This window comes from Crinia signifera, chromosome 11 (assembly GCF_055691185.1).
Source record: "Crinia signifera chromosome 11, ASM5569118v1, whole genome shotgun sequence".
NCBI classification, from domain to species: Eukaryota; Metazoa; Chordata; class Amphibia; order Anura; family Myobatrachidae; genus Crinia; species Crinia signifera.
In genome coordinates, this window is record NC_139227.1 from 113,579,404 (window position 1) to 113,600,181 (window position 20,778).

The following is a 20,778-nucleotide window of genomic DNA, read 5'->3' on the forward strand; positions in this document are numbered from 1 at the left end:
TTTTAATGCAAAAATTAAATGTGCAGGCCCCCCCCCTTGAGAAACAGGTCCCTTTAAAAGGTGCCTGTCCAAACGAAATGTGTAGATGCAGCCTAAAAAGCAATGTATAGACGCAGCCATAGCTTTGAAAATAGAGTTTTATATATTTCCAAAGATACTATACCGGGTTCCCTCTTTACAACACTCCTGTTAAAACAAACCTCACTTACACTGAGTATATTCTTTGCACAGAAGTACATTTACTCACCTAGTATTTTAAGGCCCTACTGTCCATTTTTTTTAAATTTCAAGATGCTGACATACTGTACCTGAGATTCGAACCCTTCACTTGTGTCATTGCAGTCAGATAATATAAGGTGCGTCCAAATGAAAAGGAGACTTTTGCTGTAGCGGCATGTATATAATTGCAGTGGGTTAATGTGATTGCTGATAGATGGCGCAGTGTTTTTCCCAGTTGCGCATGTGTAGTTAATAGCTTTGCCTCAGTTTCTTCATTCCTGGAAAGTTGTTTCCTCCATATCAGCGCAAAGAGCCGTTATCCAATATTTATGAGTTGAAGGCGAGCAAGCTTAAGAACTTTATCGCAGGATGAAGGCGGTGTACGGAGAGCAGTGTCTTCCACGGTGCACCATATTCCGGTGGTGACAGCGTTATGAGATGGGACATGAAAGCAACAAGGACATGAAAGCAAAGATTTCAGCTGTGGAGGATCTCATTCGTCAGAATCGGATCACCACACGTGAAATTCCCCCTGGGACCCATGTGCACCGTGCACACTGCACCCATTATAAAAACGCCACTGTATGAGCGATAAAAATGCTACAAGAGAATAGAAGCAATGCACTGAACCCAAACTAAATATCACCACGTATACTGAGTTCAGACATCATTTTTCTTTTACCTCTTTCAGCTGTTCTATTTCATCATTTTTCCTTATAATTTCAGTTTTCAACTTTTGATTGGTTTGCATCGCTGCCTTTACTGAAACATATTTAAAAAATGTAATTGTATTACTAATTGTTAAAAGTTTCATTATAAAAACAGTGGTGGTTACAGTGAATGTTATGATCATTTACACGTATGAAGGTAAAGAAGCATATTTACTAACAGTCCTCTGGTTAGGGAAAATGGTTCTGTTCACTGATGACAAGTTTCATCCTACTATATACCTCTTTTCCAAATAGTGGCACACCAAACAAGATTTTCAGAGATGCTTCTTCAGTCCCTCACAGGGGGGAAAAAACACACACACACTGGTCCCCACAGAAAAAAACCCCACAGTAACCTAAACACATTGGCAACCACAGTATTAAAACAAACACTGCCCCCCCACTACAATGAAAGACATTAACCCCCCCCCCCCCCCCCCCCTCCCAATCTCACACACACAGATGCATGAAGCAGGCAGGTGGTTGGGCTAGTGGGGTCGGAGGGATATCGTTGCGGCGTGAGCGTCATGTGATGTCCCCATAGTTCAAGCAAAGGTTGATTTGAAAAAAAGACACAAGTTTTTCCTGTTTATGTTTTTGTCAAAAAAAGGTCTTGTTCATACTTTACCATCCCAGCGGATGTGGAGAGGTAATATAATTGTGTGCCGTGAGCGGTGAGGCCCCACGCTTAAAGCATGATGAGGGCAGAGAGCCATGCGACCTAGGTCGACATAGACACCCCAAAACTCCCCCACAAAAAAATGACAGTTTTTATGTCAACCTTTTGAATGCTGATCTTTTGCTTGTGTCGACCTTTTTGAGCAGGTCACCGCTACGCCACTTACGTTAGCCGCTACTTAACCGCTACGTAAGTATTTTCGGCTTAGCAGCACCATTGTCCCCTCGCCAGGTTCGTTTCACTCGCCACACTTTGGGCACGGTGGTTCGCTCGCCACAATTTTACTAAAGGTAATAGATGGTGGCGTGGACACAGGAGGGTGGTGTGGACAGAAAATAACCCTTGCGGCTCAACGTACAGTAAATAAGGTCCGTGGTGTAAATGGTGGCCGCAAAGATGAGGAAGTACCGTTATATTTCTTGAATAAAGCAGTAGTTGAATTTACATATATATTTATATTTGTTTTTTCATTCACATAAAAATCAAGGTTATAGGAAGCACTGTAACAAGTGCTCCCAGCAACTTGTGATAGCCACACCTCCTTTGCATGTGATGTCACGCACAGGGAGCAAATTGCCAGCACACAGAATCTACAACAGTCTCCGAAGCTCGAGCCGTTGTTGGGGCGCTACTGTCACACTACTTGCTGCAGGGTGCTGTTCCATGCACAGCAATGGGACAAGAGACTGTGCGCCCTCAGAGCCTATGCACTTTTTTGTGGCGCACTGCTTGCCCACACCATACTCACGGCACTAGTTATAGGTATTGGTCACATAAGTTTACTTCGGTAAGAGCGAATGTGGTACACAATTTGCCTTTAAATTGACTGTAACTTACAGAGTGGCTGATTTGATTACGCACTGTGTGCACATTGGGTCGTTACGGGAGGCCGAGTCTGGTTGCACCTCCACGGGCTCTAGAAATCAACCTGTGACACACACCCCATGAAGAACGTGGGTGTATTTGTTTTTCCTACCCATCACGAATAAACTTCTGTTGTAAGAATGGCGTATGTCACTGTGACCTTTACAGATTTTAGAAGTCATTAATGACGTATGTAACCTCATACAGGTCACAGAACACCAAGGTGATTTCTAATATGGTGAATTATGCAATGATGGGCAATGAGAATATGCCACTGCCAATGTTATCACAAACCAAGGTACTTGTGTATTTTGGCGGCGCCCATCGCATCGCATACCATAACGCATACGATGGTATGCGATGCAACGCGATATCGTACGATAGTGCACGATGGCATACAATTTTCAAATTGTATGCCATTGTACATGGCATACAATGCCATACGATGCGATGCGATTGAACATTGTATAAGCACCCTAATGGGTGCTTATACAATGTTAAGCACCTTAATGGGTGCTAACAATGTTAAATGCACCCCCACGCCACCCCCCCCACTATAAACGTGAACCCGAAGCGTGGCGAGCGCAGCGAGCCCGCGCGGGGCGGCGGTACGCGTCCTACGACCTTTTGATACCCCAACTATCCACGTCGGTGTGGAGTTGAGAATAGAATAGTGTGGCGAGCGCAGCGAGCCACCGAGCCCAAAGCGTGGCGAGCGCAGCGAGCCCCGCGAGGGGACGCGGATACCTGTGAAGCCCGCTTCGGGCTCGGTTGCTCGCTGCGCTCGCCACACTATTCTATTCTCAACTCCACGCCGACGTGGATAGTGGGGGTATGAAAAGGTCGTAGGACGCGTACCGCCGCCCCTTCGCGGGCTCGCTGCGCTCGCCACGCTTCGGGTTCACGTTTATAGTCGGGGGGTGGCGTGGGGGTGCATTTAACATTGTAAGCACCCATTAGGGTGCTTATACGATTTTTTATCGTATAGGGGGTCAAAATCGCGTCGCATCGCATGCCATCGGGTACATGGCATGCGATGCGATCCGTTCATCGTACGATGGACATCGGGGGCGCCGCCAAAATACACAAGTACCCAAACCAATGTAGAATTTAAGTTTGGTTTCATTTTTTGTACAGAGGAATTGTCATCCACAGTAACCTGTAATATACTAGCGGTAAAGTTCCCTGGCGCTATCGCAAATTCTCTGCTGAAATGTGTTCAGACAGGAGTTACCTGAATAAAACTCACCGATTGCTAGTAAACGTTCTTTTGCACAGTTTTATGCGGTTTTATAATATGGGATTTACCATTTTGTTCCAGCTTTTCATGAACCTCCTTAATCATTCCAAACTGCTGTGTCACATTTCCAAAGCATTTCTCGCATTCACTGCGTTGTTTAATGTGGTCTTCCTTTGCTAATATGTACAACTGCAGTTTTTGTTCCTGCGTGAATAACAATAATAACAATAATAATAATTATAATAATAATATAAATTGTAATATAACAATTAAAAACTTTCCTGCCACACCTAGCCAAAATGATTTGGTTCAAAAGTCAACTACACAATACCTCATAATAAAAAATAAAAATTATGGTAATAAAAAAAAAATATTAATTAAGCACACATCTAAGAAATTAAATTGCTTAAAATATACAGGAACGGGTTCGCCCAGGCATAACCTCTACCAAATGAGCAATTCTTTTTTTTATGTCTCTAGATTAAACCCTCGCACTTTGATCTCATTTAATTAGTTTCAATTTGATGTTTGTTAAACACTTTTCACAATTGTCTATTAAATTTCTATTAAATAAAGTAAATTTTTTTTTTTCATAGACCACTTTTTGAGGTTGAAAAGTACTATACATACACACATAAAGATCTGTAATAAAAGCTGACTGTAATCAAAAGGAATGGGTAACATAACATGAGCAGAGTGGAATATACAACACTCATTTTTCATGTTTTATAAGGGATGAAATTAACAACGGTGCAATAAATGGAATACAATAAGCAAAGCAACAAGAACTACTTAAAAAACTATCTCCAACTTTCAGACTCGAGTTTGCCGTAGGTCTGTTTTTATTGCCATTTTTTTAATTACATAATAAAATTGGCAATACAATACTTATACCAACGACCACAGCTAGAAAATGAGCTTGTCCAGACAGTAACACAGTTCTCCTTACTCCAAGGTGTTTTATTTCATGATAGACAATATTCCGAAAGAGGTTTTAAAACAAATTTAACTGCACAAAGCTAAAAGGCAACAAAATACTACAGTACATACATGCAGAAAAACACACTATGGGGGTGATTCAAGTTGGCTCGGTAAGCAGCGTACATTTGCTGCTTACCGAGTGGTTAGGCACCGCCCACCGGGCGAACAAAATCAAGCCCCCCCCCTTCCCCGAGCAAACGGTGCATGCGAATGGATGTGTACGATCACACATCCATTTGCATGCGAGTGTACAAAGGAAAAATCCTTTGATGGTCGCGACCATTGAATGTTCGCAAATAAAAGTCAGTCTAGGCAGACATCTTGTGACATCAGCCGCCACCCCGAGCAGGATTCGCACTGCGGGTCTGCACATGCGAATTTCCACCGATACGCATGCCGAGACCCGCAACATCAGTCCTTGGGCCGAATTCAGCTCTTTACAAGCCAACCTGAATCACCCCGTGTATTCAGCGGAATTCGCTAGAAATAAATATCATTCGTGTTCTGAGTTCCTACAGTAGAATGAATATCAGCAAAAAGATCGAAAATCTCTGTTTAAAAGGTTTAAGAAAAAGAGGGGATCCGGATAATAGGTCAACAGGGCATATGTCGACACAAAAAGGTTGACACACACAAAATTGACAAAAGGTTGACACACACAATAAGGTCAACATGAGTTTTTCACTCTTTTTTCACATTTTTTTTTCATACTTTTATCATCCACGTGGACTCCGACTGGGAACAGTAAAGTGTGCCAAGCACAGCGGTATCGGAGCGAGGCACCTGACCCGAGGCATGGTGAGTAAAGTGACTGATGCTATAGTAACCACAATGAAAAAAAAAAAAATTGCTACAAATCTCTAGTGGATCAGCTTCATGTTTTTTAGGTGTATAAGTGAAAAGAGGAAAGCAGACGGAGGAATAATAAGACTTAAAACAGAGAGAAGAAAAACTAGTTGAATTGTAAGAACATTTATAAAAAATAAGTTAGATACAAGTACATTTACAGAGGAGAAGGCCATAACAGTACTCTCAAAACCAAATAAATCAATGGGGCCAGATGGGGTACATCCAAGGATACTTAAAGAGCTTAAAGTGGTGCTGGTATTAGAATTTAACCAGTTGTTTGCTGCAGGAGTTAATTTCCGAAGACTGAAAAAGAGCACACGTAGTGCCACTGCACAAACTTGGAATCAAGGAAGAGGCAAACAACTAGTGAGCCAACAGCAGTATGGCCAATGCACACTTGCAGTCAATCGATATTCTGCCTAATTACAAACTCTAATTAGCGGTCCATGCTGACTTAGGCTTTGATTATAAAGAACAGTATTTCAGGTGTGAAGACTCTTCCTATACCCCAGGAATGTAACCATGAAAATGCTGGAGGTTCCCCTGGGAATGCAGGTGGGCTGATGCCACATGATGTCGGTGCCCACCACCTGCTGTGCAAGCCCATGGTCAGCGATGTATCAGGTCATGGTCCATGGCGGGATGTTCCTTGCAGTTATCCGGGGCCTAGCCAGCGTCCTGCGCTGATATCAAGCCGGTCCCTTGCTGCACGGGCGCCGCCATAGCACTCGGAGTCAGCTGACAAGTTTGCTCCAATGGTTCTCCTGTAACCTTGATTCTCTGATCTGTGCGCTTGATCACATGATCAAGGTGTGCACAGGTACTTCCTGGGGTTAACTGATGCTGCGACTGGCAGACAATCACAGGCAGGCAGGGGGGATATAAGTCCGGCCTTCAGCACTCCCAAGTTGCCTTGAACAACTTGTTTGTTCCCTATGTGATTGCTCAGCGTTGTAGGCTCCAGGTTACCTTGTTCCATCATTACCTGTTCTAGTGCACTTGTGATCTGCATGCGGGGGGATATGTTCTCAGACACATCCCCTTGCATGTTACCATGTTACCGAGTCTGAATCAGACCCTTTGTACAAAAATGATTATCCCTGCTGCTCTGAACAATGGAAAAAAAATGTGTCGTGCGAATTTCAGTACGCATGCCCCTTAATACGTTTTAAATAATGTAAACGGTAATAAATGAAAACTATCTGGGAAAATTAAATCTTCAGCGTACACGGTTGTTCACATACTTTTTTATACATGAAGTGTAGGAATCAGAACGCACCCTGGTCTCAAATTATTAACACGCAAGATATGTTTATGTTATATTGGGTGTTGATGTTTAACTTCCATTCGGGGTCAAAGGACACGTTATTCAATTTCACCGTATTCTGTGTGAAACCAGTCTAGCGTTAAAGATGATTTTCAGCCCAAATGTCAGGGTACTTAAAGCTAAATCAGACATTTATATTTAAGCCGGTTAATTAAAATCCCCGTTTGTAATAGTCTGACAATATTATCGTTTTTCTTTCCAGCCGAGCAGAAGAATTTTCACAGCTTTTATTCAATCAAGCTTGGCAGCGTGTCCTCGAAGAAGCTTTTCATATCTGTCATTACTGCTAAAGACCAGTCCTGCTGCTGGATTTTCACAGGGACCATTGTTTTCATTCAATTATTTTCCTTGCAAGACTTTTACATGATACTAAGAAAATTGGGGAAGCAGCGTTGTAATATTATTTATTAACACTTTCTTATATAGCGCACACATATTCCGCAGCGCTGTACAGAGAATAGTCCCGATAGCTCTCAGCACACTGAATTCAGTTGATGAGACCAGGGTTTAATGAGTGTCGAAACTGCCGTCTTGCCAAAAAGACATAAATAGATTGGAAGGGGTACCGATCTATGCAATGCTAGCTGGTTTTTTTTCAACATGCCGAAAAGCAGGTGGATTGACAGAATAGCCGCTAATCCACCTGCTTTTGACGGAAACACAGCCATAAAAAAACACAGCCAGAACGAAAGTTTTTGACTGTTTCCGTCATTTACGGGCGCCGTCCTCCTGTCCGCTGCAGCCTACACCCTCGCGCCGCCCTCACCCTCAAGCACCTTCCCGTTGACTCCCTTACCTACACTCCGCCGGGCCGGATGAGAGCAGCTCACCCAGCCCCATCCAGGATCCATCTCGGGTCCCCGCTGCTTCACACCGTGTCCCGTTGCCGCACTCAAATGGTCTGAGCGTTGGCCGGGTGAGCGTCAATCAGTGGCCAAATCCAACATCCGGATTTGCCCGCTGGATTAAATAATGGATGCCGGATCCATTCCGGCAAAAGAATGTCAGAATGGATCCGGCGTCAATTGAATATAAACCAAGATGGCAAATAACACGAAATGCAATCTAAGCTGAAATATGTTGGCTCTTTATGTACTATTTATGTACTAAATTCAATGAGTGTTTTCTTTACTGTAAAACAGAATAATTAATGACATTTCTGAGAATACATATAACCACAGACTAGTATATCCAACGTAACGAAGATAGTTGTACAACATTTAGATAAAATCGGTGATACACATTTTTCTAGTTCTCGTCATATGTGCAAAGGGCTGGAGGGAACCATGTGCCCAATTCAGACCTGCTCGCTAGGCTGCGTATTTTTGCAGCCTAGCAAGCAGGTTAACGCCACCCGGCCTGCCTAATGCACGCCCCGTCCCCTTCAGCTAGCCATAAGATCCATGACGACTGCTGGGATGGCCTCTGCAGACTGGTTGCATGTCCGCGGTCAACCAATCGCATGGAGATCGAACTTTTGGCCAACTCTGGGGAAGTTGAGCAGAGTGCACATAAATTTAGCCACAATAGAAATCAATACTTAACAATGGCGCATCAATAATTAACAGAAGGTCTGGATAAAATAGCAGCTTTTTGAAACAGGTCATAAAAAAAAAAAGGCGATCAGGTCTGAATTAGGCCCTTAATTCCAAAAACAACATTTCCACTGAGTTTCAGCTCTGCCACAAAAGGACCAGCTGAGTGATTATCTTGCTAACACAAGTGAGAGTCTTGCACGGACAAGGCTCGAGATCCATCTGTCATGCTGATTGAGTTGGAATAACAGACGGGAAGCCTCAAAAGAAGGGTGTTAGTTGAAATCATTGTCTGTCCTCTGTTAACCATAGTTACCTGTAAGAAAACATTTGCGGTCATAGTTGCTTTGCACAAAAAGGGCTTCACAGGCACGTACAGTATATTGATACTAGTAAGATTTCACCTCAATCAACCATTTATTGGATCATCAAGAACTTCAAGGAGAGCGGATCAATAGTGGTGAAGAAGTCTTCAGGGTGCTCAAGAAAGTCTCTCAAGCGCCAGGATCATCTCCTAAAGTTGATTCAGCTGCAGAATCAGGGCACCACCAGTGCAGAGCTTGCTCAGGATTGGCAGCAGGCAGGTGAGGCAAAGACTTTTGGAGGATGGTCAGGTGTTAAAAAATGGCAGCAAAGAAGCCATTTCTCTTCAGAAAAAAAACATCAGGGACACACTGATATTTACTGGGGTAAAGTCGCTATCATTGATGAATTCCCTTTAAGATTGTTTGTTGCATCTAGAAAAAGGCTTGTCCAGAGAAGGAAAGGTGAGCGCTACCATCGGTCCTGTGTCATGCCGACAATAAAGCATCCTGAGACCATTCATGTGTGGGGTGGCTTCGTAGACAAGGGATTGGGCTCACTAACAATTTTGCCTAAGAACACAGCCATGAATAACGAATGGTACCAAAACATCCTCCAATACCAACGTCTCTCAACCATCCAAGAACAGTTTGGCGATGAACAATTCCTTTTCCAGCATGATGAAGCACCATCAAAAGTGATAACTACGTGACTCGGGGAACAAAATATGGAAATTTCGGGTCCATGGCCAGGAAACTCCCCTGACCTTAATTCCTTCGAGAACTTGTGGTCACTCCTCAAAAGGCTGGCGGACAAACAAAAACCTACAAATACTCCAAGCACCGATTAGGGAAATATGGGTGGTCATTAGTCAGTATGTGGCCCAGAAGTTGATTAACAGCATGCCAGGGTGAATTGCAGAGGTCATGAAAAAGAAGTGTCAACATCGTAAATATTGACTCTTTATTGTATGTAATTTGACACTTATGAAATGCTTGTCATTTTACTTCAGTATACCCATACTTGCCTACCCATGAAAAACTCATGTAGACCTTTTACCAGGTCAACCAGGACATTTGCTTATGTCAACATTTTGACCATGTCGACCGAATGCACATTGACCTTTTTCATGCGTCCACTCAATGCCTGTCGACCTAATTACTGTCAACCTAGACTGTGTCGGTCTAATGACCCATACACAAACAACTCTACCCACTTACATAAAACATTCGCTTGTCATTACGGTGCCCGAGTTTGGACAGAAGCTTTTGCATGGCTCAGCAAGATCCCCCCCCCCCCCCACACACACACACAAAATGACACAATTTTGAGCTGGTTTAATGCGATCTACCTGTATTTTAACAACTCTTCGATTGGCTCGGTTCCAATAATACATGGGAAAAATTCCGTAGGGTTCCACCATATTACCTCTCGCCAGATACGTTACTGTACAGATTGAATGTAAATTTATGTGAAGGCTCATTAAAGTATTTGTAGGTTGACATTCTACTGTATAGGATTTTTTTTTTTTTTAAACAGAAAAATAACCTCGCAAACGGTACAACAAGAGTTACTCATAACTTTATACATCACATGAACCAGTGATACTGTTATTAGATTCTGTAACTTACCATTTCTTGCATTTTTTTCTGCAAGTTGTATTTTGAAATCTACAAAAAGGAAAGAAAACAGGTTTTCAAACATGATCAAATCAAGCGCTGCTCAAGGGGCGTACGCACGCTGAGATGTGTGCTCAACCTTTGTGCTAAGCGATTTAGGATAGGCAATTTCCCTTGAATTTCCCGGTATCTACAGTAAGTCTACTTTTTGGGGGTCTGTAAGCACACAGGTGCCTGTGATCCCAGGTACGAGGGAAAAAGCACTTTGTTTCCCCCAGCACACGGAATGAGATCAGTAACCATATTTCAACATGGTAATAGAACTCAGAGATTAACTTATATACATCCTCAGTCGGCCTAGCGTCAAACAAAAGTCGGTACTCTTTACCTAGAAGGGCGCCCACGATTTTGATCGTGGGCATCGTTAGTAAAAAATCGCGGGCATCGCATGCACTAAAAAATCGCATGCGATGCGGCCGGCGCGATGCCCGCGATTTCCCATAGGGAACAATGTTAAATGTCCCAATTGACCCGATTTTCCTGTTCAATGTCTCAATTGACCCGATTTTTCCATAGGAAAAAATTTTAAATGGCCCACAGAGGCCAAATAGGCACCCTGAAGTGTGAAATGGCCTCCACAATTGTTAACGCCACCCCACGATCAACGTGAACCCAAAGCGTGGTGAGTGCAGTGAGCCCGCGAGGGGCGGCGGTACGTGTCCTACGACCTTTTCATACCCCCACTATCCACGTCGGCGTGGCGAGCGCAGCGAGCCCCGCGAGGGGACGTGGACAGCTGTGAAGCCCGCGAGGGGACGCGTATACCTGTGAAGGTGTCCATGTCGGCTCGCTGCGCTCGCCACACTTTCTATTCTCAACTCCACACCGACGTGGATAGTGGGGGTATGAAAAGGTTGTAGGACGCGTACAGCCGCCGCTCGCCACGCTTCGGGTTGACGTTGATCGTGGGGTGGCGTTAACAATTGTGGGGGCCATTTCACACTTCAGGGTGCCTATTTGGCCTCTGTGGCCCATTTAACATTGTTTCCTATGAAAAAATCGGGTCAATTGAGACACTGGACAGGAAAATCGGGTCAATTGGGACATTTAACATTGTTCCCTATGGGAAATCGCGGGCATCGCGTCGGTCGAATCACACTCGATTTTTTAGTGCATGCGATGCTCGCAATGGGCGCCCTTCTAGGTAAAGAGTACCCAAAAGTCATTTGATTTGTTTAGTAGATCCCCCAAAAATATTTTTTAAGAAATGTTAGGCACTTATACGTGTATGAGTGAAACGTGAAGGATATTTTTTCACAATAGTCAGATATAGGAGGGTATTCAATCCCTTGCCGCTATTCCTGATGGGGGAAATAGCGGCTGGGTCCTATTCAATGCCGTCTTACCCGACAGCATGGATCTCGGCAGAAAGTGCCCAACTTTACAAGCTGTCGAGCACGTTCTGCCGAGAACGGCCTGAAATTGTCGAGCTCTTTCTCGTGGCCACGCCCCCTTTTTGCCGCTTGCCAACAGTCGTGGCGCTGGATTGAATACCCCCCCATTTTATTTTGTAGCAACCTGAATGTAATCAAGCAAATATTCAGCTATTTTCTCACTTGAAGTACAAACACAATAAAACGGATTCCACTCTGTTTTTCCCCAAAACACATTAACGGAAGATGATAGAGTAGCAGAAAATCATAGACCACATGTTTGTTTTTTTTTCCTAGAGAAAAATATTTATTGTTCTCATTTAAGAACGGGTCAACTATTTACAAGTACGCTGTTATATTTTACTGTGGCAGGTATCACTGTTTCATTTACAGGTCAACATATCATTTAGTATAAAATGTCTTTCTTTCACTTACAGGCTGTTCTTCAATTTCTCATGTGTCTGTGTATTGGGAGCGGTGGACCATTACATACTCTATACATCACCTCTGCCGTGGCATGCAGTGAACAAGGCAAAACAAATCCTAGCTGATCTCACGGAATAAGGTCATCCCTGTGGGGGCCTTTTATTTTGGTTCCAAAATGCAACCAGCATTAAGAAGATGATTAAGCATCCTCGGGGTGACAGGGAAAACAATCTATTTGTAGAAGAATTTTAATAAGAATCAAATGCATAACCTCAGCAGTCATAGGTGCAATTATCTTATCTAATCTCAGCGCTGATCAGTTATTGGTCTATAGGGTAAGATACGCGCTTGTTCAGCTGCTTTAAACTATTATGCTCTCACCCACTGTTTAAATACTGTGTCTGATTTTTACTATTATTATTGCTACTATTATTACGCTGCCGGATGAACATAACGGCGTGGAAGGAAAATGACAAAGGCATCAACAATGTTAAAAGGTTCAAAAAGACAGCACAAAGAGGAAAGAAATCAGCGAGACAGTGAAAGTATAACACAAACTACTTAGGTTGTTAACGGGAGCACTGATTGACCCCTGGGAAAGGGGGACAGAGAGGGTATATGGTCATAAGGTCGACATATTAACTGAAGGTCGACATGCCTTAGTTCGACACATGAAAAAGTCGACATGGCTAAGGTCAACAGGGCTGGTAGGTTGACACAAGCCTTAGGCCGTCAATGGCTAGTTTGACAGTCAAAAGGTCGACGTGAGTTTTTCACGTTTTTTGAGCCAACATGTGCCGACAGGAGTTATTTCATGCCCAACCATCCACTAGGGCATGGTGGGAGAATAGAATAGTGTACTGAGTGTAGCGAGGCACCGTGCCCAAAGTAAGTTGAGCACAACGAGCCATGCGAGGGGATGCGGTACTTTGACAGTGTCCGTGTCGACTATGTCGACATTCGGGACAAAAAAAAGTGAAAACATTATGTTGACCTTTGGACTGTTGACCTAGCTTTGTCATGGTGGCAGCATATTGATTTGTTCATTTGGCAGTTTGTGAAGGTAAACAAGCACATGCGGAATTATTGCCATCGCCGTTTTTGGTATTGTTGATGAAGCAGATCCCGTTGGGCGAGTGCAGTATTTGTGTCGTAAGGCCCTCTCTGGTCCAGTTACAGCGCTGGAGAAATGTACATCTACATTACAAACATAATGGCCCCTGTCTAAAACTGCATTTACCTGCAATGCTTTTATGTCTTCTTTTAAACCAAATATCTCCCTTTCCTTTGTTTCTGCAGCCAGCTGAAATCGTCCCTGAAGTGAAAATATAAAGAAAACAAACAGATTATTATCAGTTAGTCAACTACAAGCAGAAGAGACACAAGCTCATTACGAGAACACCAAATGATGCATTAGCGAAGCGCCACAAGTAAGATCGGGTGCAGGGTTACACAAAAAAAGGAAGGATTGTTTAACATGAAAGTTTCTCCTGAAATATGTGATGAATGTTGCCTGCATAATACTTGTATGGTCTACAAAAAACACAGGTTATCATTTATAGAAGAAAGATGGAGTAAGATAGTAAAACATTTTCCATTTACCAGTATTATCTGTGGGTTGAGTACAGGATACCGGTACTTAGGATGCCGCTGGTCAGAATACAGAAACCCAAACTGTCATAATATTCCCAACAGAAACATGCTGCTTAACTAACCCTACCTCTAACCCTCCCTTCCCGCAGCCAACAAAAAAGCATTTAAACCTGAAATGAGGTTTTACATGTTTATGTAAGTTAATTTATCATTGCTGTTTATTTTTTGACAAAGGCCTGTAAAAAGGCAGCAATATAAGCTACAGTAACAGAGAGGTTGATAAAGCCAGGTTTCTGGCAAAACGCGTTGGTGGACTAAGAGGACAATCTCCATCCAGTTCCATAAACTTTGCCACTACCCCACTAAATTGGATCCGGACCAGTCTCCACACCCAGAGTCTTTCCATGACCAGCGGTCACGATTTGGTTCTTTCCATTTAGGGCTTATCTACGCCTTAACCCAGACGGAGGTGATACACAAACGGGAGAGTGCTACTCCATAAGAAATACCGGTACTTGTGTATTATCACAGCGCCCACGATGTGCATCGTAGGGAATCTCATCGTATCGCATGCCATATAGCGGCATACGATGCATGCGATGCGTTTTTTTAATTGTACAAGCACCCTGATGGGTGTTTACAATGTGAAATGCCCCGCCATTGTCAACGCCACCCAGAGTATCAACGCCAACCCGAAGCGTGGCGAGCGCAGCGAGCCCGCGAGGGGTGGCGGTACGCGTCCTCCAACCTTTTCATACCCCCACTATCCACGTCAGCATGGAGTTGAAAGTAGATAGTGTGGCGAGCGCAGCGAGCCACCGAGCCTGAAGCGTGGCGAGGGGACGCGTATTACTTTACATGTATTTCGTGTCCGCTCGCCACGCTTCGGGCTCGGTGGCTCACTGCGCTCACCACACTATCTAAAATCAACTCCACGCCGACGTGGATAGTGAGGGTATGAAAAGGTCAGAGGATGCGTACCGCCGTCCCTCTCGCGGGCGCGCTCGCCACACTTCGGGTTGGCGTTGATACTGGGGGTGGCATTGACAACGGGGGGGAGCATTTAACATTGTAAGGACCCATCAGGGTGCTTGCACAATTAAAAATTGTATAGCATCGCATCGCATGCCATTTAATGGCATACGATGCAATGCGATATTTTATTGTACAATATCGCGTCGCATCGCATACCATCGTATACCTTGTTTAGTGTAATGGTATACGATGCAATGGGCGCCGTGATAATACACAAGTACCGAAATACCTACCGCGGGCCCTTCTGGACATATTGGATACAAATAACCAGTTGTTAACAAGGAGACATCATAGGAACGGATCCACCAATCAGTGGACTCTATAAATACGGTACTGTATGAACTGGACTTAATTGAATTCCTCCATTTTACTGCCAAATTCCTTTTTAATATGGTATTCAGGTTGTATATTTTTAATAAATAACTTTGTAATTTTTTCACCCAATTGGCACTAATATTATTATTATTTTTATTAATAATTTTATTGCTTCGAGTAGTGTACCCCTATGTTTTCTTTTTACCTAGAAGGGGGCTGACTACCCCCTATCCACACTGCAGCTTGACAAGGCACCTCATATTGACTGCGCCCCCTACACCAGTTGGTAACGTGTTACCTACTACGTCCCATTCAGTAACAGAGAGGTGCCTTGTTATTATTGTATTCAACTGAGAAACTGGAATAGGCCCTATAACAAAGATTCCTACATTAGTATACACTGTAGATGGCAAATATAAATTTTTACTGTCACTAAAGCAGATGAAAAGAAATACATGTTACTCTATTATTACTATCCTTTATTTCTATGGTGCCACAAGGGATCCGCAGCGCCCGATTACAGAGGACATAAACAAATAAGGGTACTCTTTACCTAGAACGGCGCCCATCGCGACCATCGCGACCATCGAATGCACTAAAAATCGGGTGCGATGCGATGGCCGCGATTTCCCATAGGGACCAATGTTAAAAATAAAATTGGACCCGATTTTAGTGTTCAATCCTCAATGCCCACAATTTGGCCATAGGAAACAATGTTAAATGGGCCACAGAGCCCAAATAGTCACCGTGAAGTCTGAAATGGCCCCCACAATTGTTAACGCCACCCCACGATCAACGTGAACCCGAAGCGTGGCGAGCGCAGCGAGCCCGCGAGGGGCGGCGGTACGCGTCCTCCGACCTTTTCATGCCCCACTATCCACGTCGGCGTGGAGTTGAGAATAGAATAGTGTGGCGAGCGCAGCGAGCCACCGAGCCCGAAGCGTGGCTAGGGGACGCGGATACCTTCACAGTTATACGCGTCCCCTCGCGGGCTTCACAGGTGTCCGTGGCGACGCGGACACCTGTGAAGCCCGCGAAGGGACGCGTTTACCTGTGAAGGTATCCGCGTCCCCTCGCGGGGCACGCTGCGCTCGCCACTCTTCGGGCTCGGTGGCTCGCTGCGCTCGCCACACTATTCTATTCTCAACTCCACGCCGACGTGGATAGTGGGGCATGAAAAGGTCGGAGGACGCGTACCGCCGCCCCACGCGGGCTCGCTGCGCTCGCCACGCTTCGGGTTGACGTTGATCGTGGGGTGGCGTTAACAATTGTGGGGGCCATTTCAGAGTTCAAGGGCACTATTAGGGCTCTGTGGCCCATTTAACATTGTTTCCTATGGCCAAATCGCGGGCATTGAGGCATTTAACAGTAAAATCGCGGTCAATCACCGTTTTAACATTGATCCCTATGGGAAAATCGCGGGCATCGCGGGCATCGCGTCGCACCCGTTTTTTTATGTACCCGCGATGCCCGCAATTTTTTACCCCCGACGCCCGCGATTCCAATCGCGGGCGCCGTTCTAGGTAAAGAGTACCCAAATAAGCAAAACAGTGACTTGTGATTGAATACAATAGAGGACAAATACAGGGCACATAACCATAGCTGCATCAGCGGAGGACACTGGAAGAAGTACTGTATCAGGGGGCTGAACAACGAAGGATTTGGTGCCATCAAAGATGGTTAAAGTAAGAGAAGGAAAAGCACACGAGGGCCCTGCTTGAAGAGCTTACATTCTAAAGGTCTACATTATAAAAATGTAAGAAGCAGCACGTACCTTTTCCTCTTCCACTGCGCACATCTTTGACTGTAACTGCAATTTAAAATAGAAACAATATTCAGAATAAAGGGTGGTATTCAATTGTTATATTGCACCCGATCTCCCGTCTAAAATGACCGGAGATCATAGAGCGATGTTCAATCGATCTATAGTTTTGCCCATATTGTGCTCATTATTGACAGGTTTAACAACGCATTTGCGCATTTTAGTTCCTCAGGATAGCAAGTTAAAACGCTGTTGAATAACAATTGAATACCACTCATAGTGCCTTCCTGCCTCTTCAAGTTCTCCTGACTCAGAGTTCTTCTTAGTGTGCTGTGACTGTCACTGCGCATTACCTGCCCCAATGCTGTGGCCGCGTCTCCCAATCCCAAGAGATTCTGCACTAGACGGGGACGGGTGGACCAAAAGCCCTGCCAATGTGTATTGGTAGGAATGTATATTGGTAGCAGTGGACATTGCAGTGGGCAGTACACAGCAGTTGTCGGCAAGGAGCAGACATCAGCAGTAGCTGGTGAATGACCAGTTCTACCCTTACATGGCATATGAGATTTGTGCCCTACCCTAGTTACAGCCCTGGTGGTCCCACCAAGGGCATATACAGTATGTTCTCTAGAAGGGATTGTTTTTTGTAGTCAACAAAAAGAAGGAGTTGGTCCATTTGGGTGGTGGAACCTAATTTGTAACAGTTCTTTGCTTTTTATTCAGTATTTTAACTAGGCTACAAAACCACTTACTGTATCATCTCATTCACTTCCAACATAGCATTGGGGAAAACTACTATTGAAGCGGTATCAGGATCATATAGAATGAAAATAAGCGAATCTTACTTTTGAAGAAATTGCATATTTTTCTTAAAAATTGGAGTTGGTGGGTTACTATACATAACTTTTGTGGTTGATTTATCATGGAATGACCCACCCTCCACGTGACATCCCCAGTCACCATCAGACCTATCGACATGCTCCTTACGTGCCATCAAAGTCCCATGTTGTTACATGTCACCAAAACTCCACATGCAATGTCACCATCCCACACACACTATCAGACCCCCACTTGTGCCCTCAGATCTCCACGCATAGCATCAGCCCCACTACACTAGTCCACATTAGAACCAAGGTAAATATCCTCTGATTGCTGCAAAGTGACTTTTCCTAAAGAGAGTTTCATTACTAACCCACGCACAACTGACTACGGTGAAGATTTCTTCCACAGTAGAGCGGAGTTACTATAATTGCTAGGGATACACAGAAAAGTTTTCCCCTGTCGCACACCGCGCTCACAAACTAATATAAATATAAGATAGTCCTTGGTGGGTAGTCTTCCAAGAAGTGTCTTTTCTTTCTTTCTTTAATTTTTCTTCTTTCTTTTCGCCCCTCCTCTCTCCGTGGCGGGAGTATAAAAGAGAAGCAAAAAAGAAGAGAAGGGATATAGTGTAGTATGTTCTAGAACTAGTAATTAATTATTTGGTAGCCACCACCCTAAAATAGAAGTGGGAAGTATTTTTATATATATGTAGAAGTCCAGAAGGGTAGCGTACCCTACTCACACCAAGAAAAGGATGTGCTCCTCACGTAAAGGTTTCTTTTCAAGCCTAAAGGTAGGGCCTTTTTCTCTATCAGTTCCTCTCCTTCCCCAAGGTCAGACTGAATCTCCACCCGGTGCGGGATAGAAAAAATAATAAGACTGGGGACGTACCCCACTTACACAACACAGTGCAGCTTCAATCCTATCTCGGTTTCTTTAATGTGGTCTCCTTCTGATTCAGAACTCCTATTTTAGGGTGGTGGCTACCAAATAATTCATTACTAGTTCTAGAACATACTACACTATATCCCTTCTCTTCTTTTTTGCTTCTCTTTTATACTCCCGCCACGGAGAGAGGAGGGGCGAAAAGAAAGAAGAAAAATTAAAGAAAGAAAGAAAAGACACGTCTTGGAAGACTACCCACCAAGGACTATCTTATATTTATATTAGTTTGTGAGCGCGGTGTGCGACAGGGGAAAACTTTTCTGTGTATCCCTTGTCTTTATTGAAGGTTGGGTGACCTTCATTTCCCTGTACCAACTGCTGCTCTGTGTGCGCCAATAGGGTACTGTAATCTTTTTTTTTTGGTCTTACTATAATTGCTAGTAACATCCTAAAAGTTTTCAACGCTTTGTCTTATCCTATCTGTAACTATTGATTGCTCCAATAATTGGCAATCTGCATTCGGACACTATTGGACCTATTTGGATGAAACCAACGTGAGGTGGCTTGATTGGGTCCAGATTAGATTTAAGGCCACTAAAACCCCCAATACCAACCTTGTGGGGGTTTGGGGGCCCAAAAAGGGCTCCGGCCACTACACAAAGTAGGTCAGAGAAGCAAAATATGGCGAAGTTGAGTAACATAGATGGGGTAGAGGACATGGGGTTTAAGAAAAAAAAATTGTCCAGATCCGGGAGCGGACCACAGAGAGGTGTATGTCGGGTATATGGGGAGCGGACCACAGAGAGGTGTATGTCGGGCACATGGGGAGGGGGTTCAGGGCCCTCCGCTGGACGGATATGAAAGAGAACTTTAGATGAGCAATAAGGTGGATGGTATTCCATTGAAAAGTCATCGTCGTCCCCCCTGTGAAAATCACTGGCCAAGGGGAAAAAATTGCTCCGTGTGTAGGCACTGTAACTCTCTCTGAGCATGTTACATCTGCCCCACCTGCGTCGCAACAAGGTTTTGTCCATTAAAGAAAAATTTGCTTTGTGATCAAGTCTGAATCAGGACCAATGGACGGAATATAAAAAATTGAGCACCTGGTATAATATAGACTGAGCTAATCAACAGGAGATCGCCTCCATTTTCGATTGAGATTACTACACCATTCTTATTATAATCCACATTGTTCCTTATGCGAGTTGGTTTTATTTTCTTTTTGTCTGTAAACTGTTATTTGAGATGTTATAGACCAACGACTGCCCCTTTTTCAGCCATCAGTTCTACCTACATCCATGTGCCACCACACTGTTTATTACTGTACTGTTATTTTCTTTCTGAATAAAAAACATGTTTTAAAAAAAAAGTATAAAGAACACAGCAATGATCCTTATCCTAAACCTGCGGCAGAAGTCATCCGTGACATTGATGTGTATTACCTGTTTCTTTAAAACAGCCAGCGCATCTTTGTGTCTCTTCTCTAGGATTTCTTCGTGACCGGATAAGGATTCCTAATAAAGGACAATAAAACCTTCACATTGAAAGGTATTTGTAAAGGGAAAAGTCAGACACACAAAACAATGGCCTCTTTTCGCGTGCACACGCGGTGATATTCCTTTGCTATTCCACTTGTTATATACTTTTTGCTACCCCGTGTGCTATTTACATACAATTCCTGCTATCTGCATTAGATTTCTCCTATATAGTCAGTGCTGTCCAGCCTATCCTATCTGGGTTTCGATTTGTGCTGTCCCGGGACCGCGCATCGGGATCGCTAAATAAAAAAACAGTGCAATCTGCATGCGATCCCGATGCGATTCTGATCTCAAGCTGGATGGTACACCATTACACCGTGTTTAATTCTTATTTATTTACAGATATGTATATAGCAAATACGTTCTGCAGCACTTTACTGTGTGGAGTCTGTATATTCGTCACATGCTTGAGTGGGTTTCCGCAGGGTACTCCAGTTTCCTCCCACATTCCACAACCATACTGGTGGGTTTATTGGCTCCCGGCAAAAATGTACCCTAACCTGCATGTGTGTGCGGGTACATGTGGTAGGGAATATATGGCCTAATTCAGGTACGATTGGTCCCCTGCGTATTCGCACCAGGGACCGATGTTTTCGCTCTGCGCAGGACCGCTGCTCGGACGCCATCAGAGACTTGAACAGTT

At 44.0% G+C, this 20,778-nt stretch overlaps 1 protein-coding gene and 1 long non-coding RNA gene across 4 annotated transcripts in view; one reads left to right on the forward strand and one right to left on the reverse strand.

The window, feature by feature from the left end:
- The window catches only part of CCDC73 (coiled-coil domain containing 73), a 94,436-nt gene that overhangs the window by 41,415 nt on the left and 32,243 nt on the right, over window positions 1-20,778 (reverse strand). Inside the window, exons 3-8 of one of the 3 annotated variants that reach the window (XM_083164303.1) lie at window positions 20,040-20,111; window positions 16,903-16,938; window positions 13,426-13,500; window positions 10,339-10,377; window positions 3,781-3,916; window positions 902-981 (exon numbers count right to left, since the gene is read on the reverse strand). In XM_083164303.1, coding sequence (XP_083020429.1) covers window positions 902-981; window positions 3,781-3,916; window positions 10,339-10,377; window positions 13,426-13,500; window positions 16,903-16,938; window positions 20,040-20,111 — 438 coding nt within the window. Of the gene's footprint in view, window positions 1-901; window positions 982-3,780; window positions 3,917-10,338; window positions 10,378-13,425; window positions 13,501-16,902; window positions 16,939-17,642; window positions 17,918-20,039; window positions 20,112-20,778 lie in introns of those variants that run through there. The other 2 variants (XM_083164305.1, XM_083164304.1) reach the window with 2 other exon arrangements.
- Window positions 1-20,778, forward strand: part of LOC146045472 (uncharacterized) — a 365,523-nt gene that overhangs the window by 1,747 nt on the left and 342,998 nt on the right. The window lies entirely within an intron of this gene.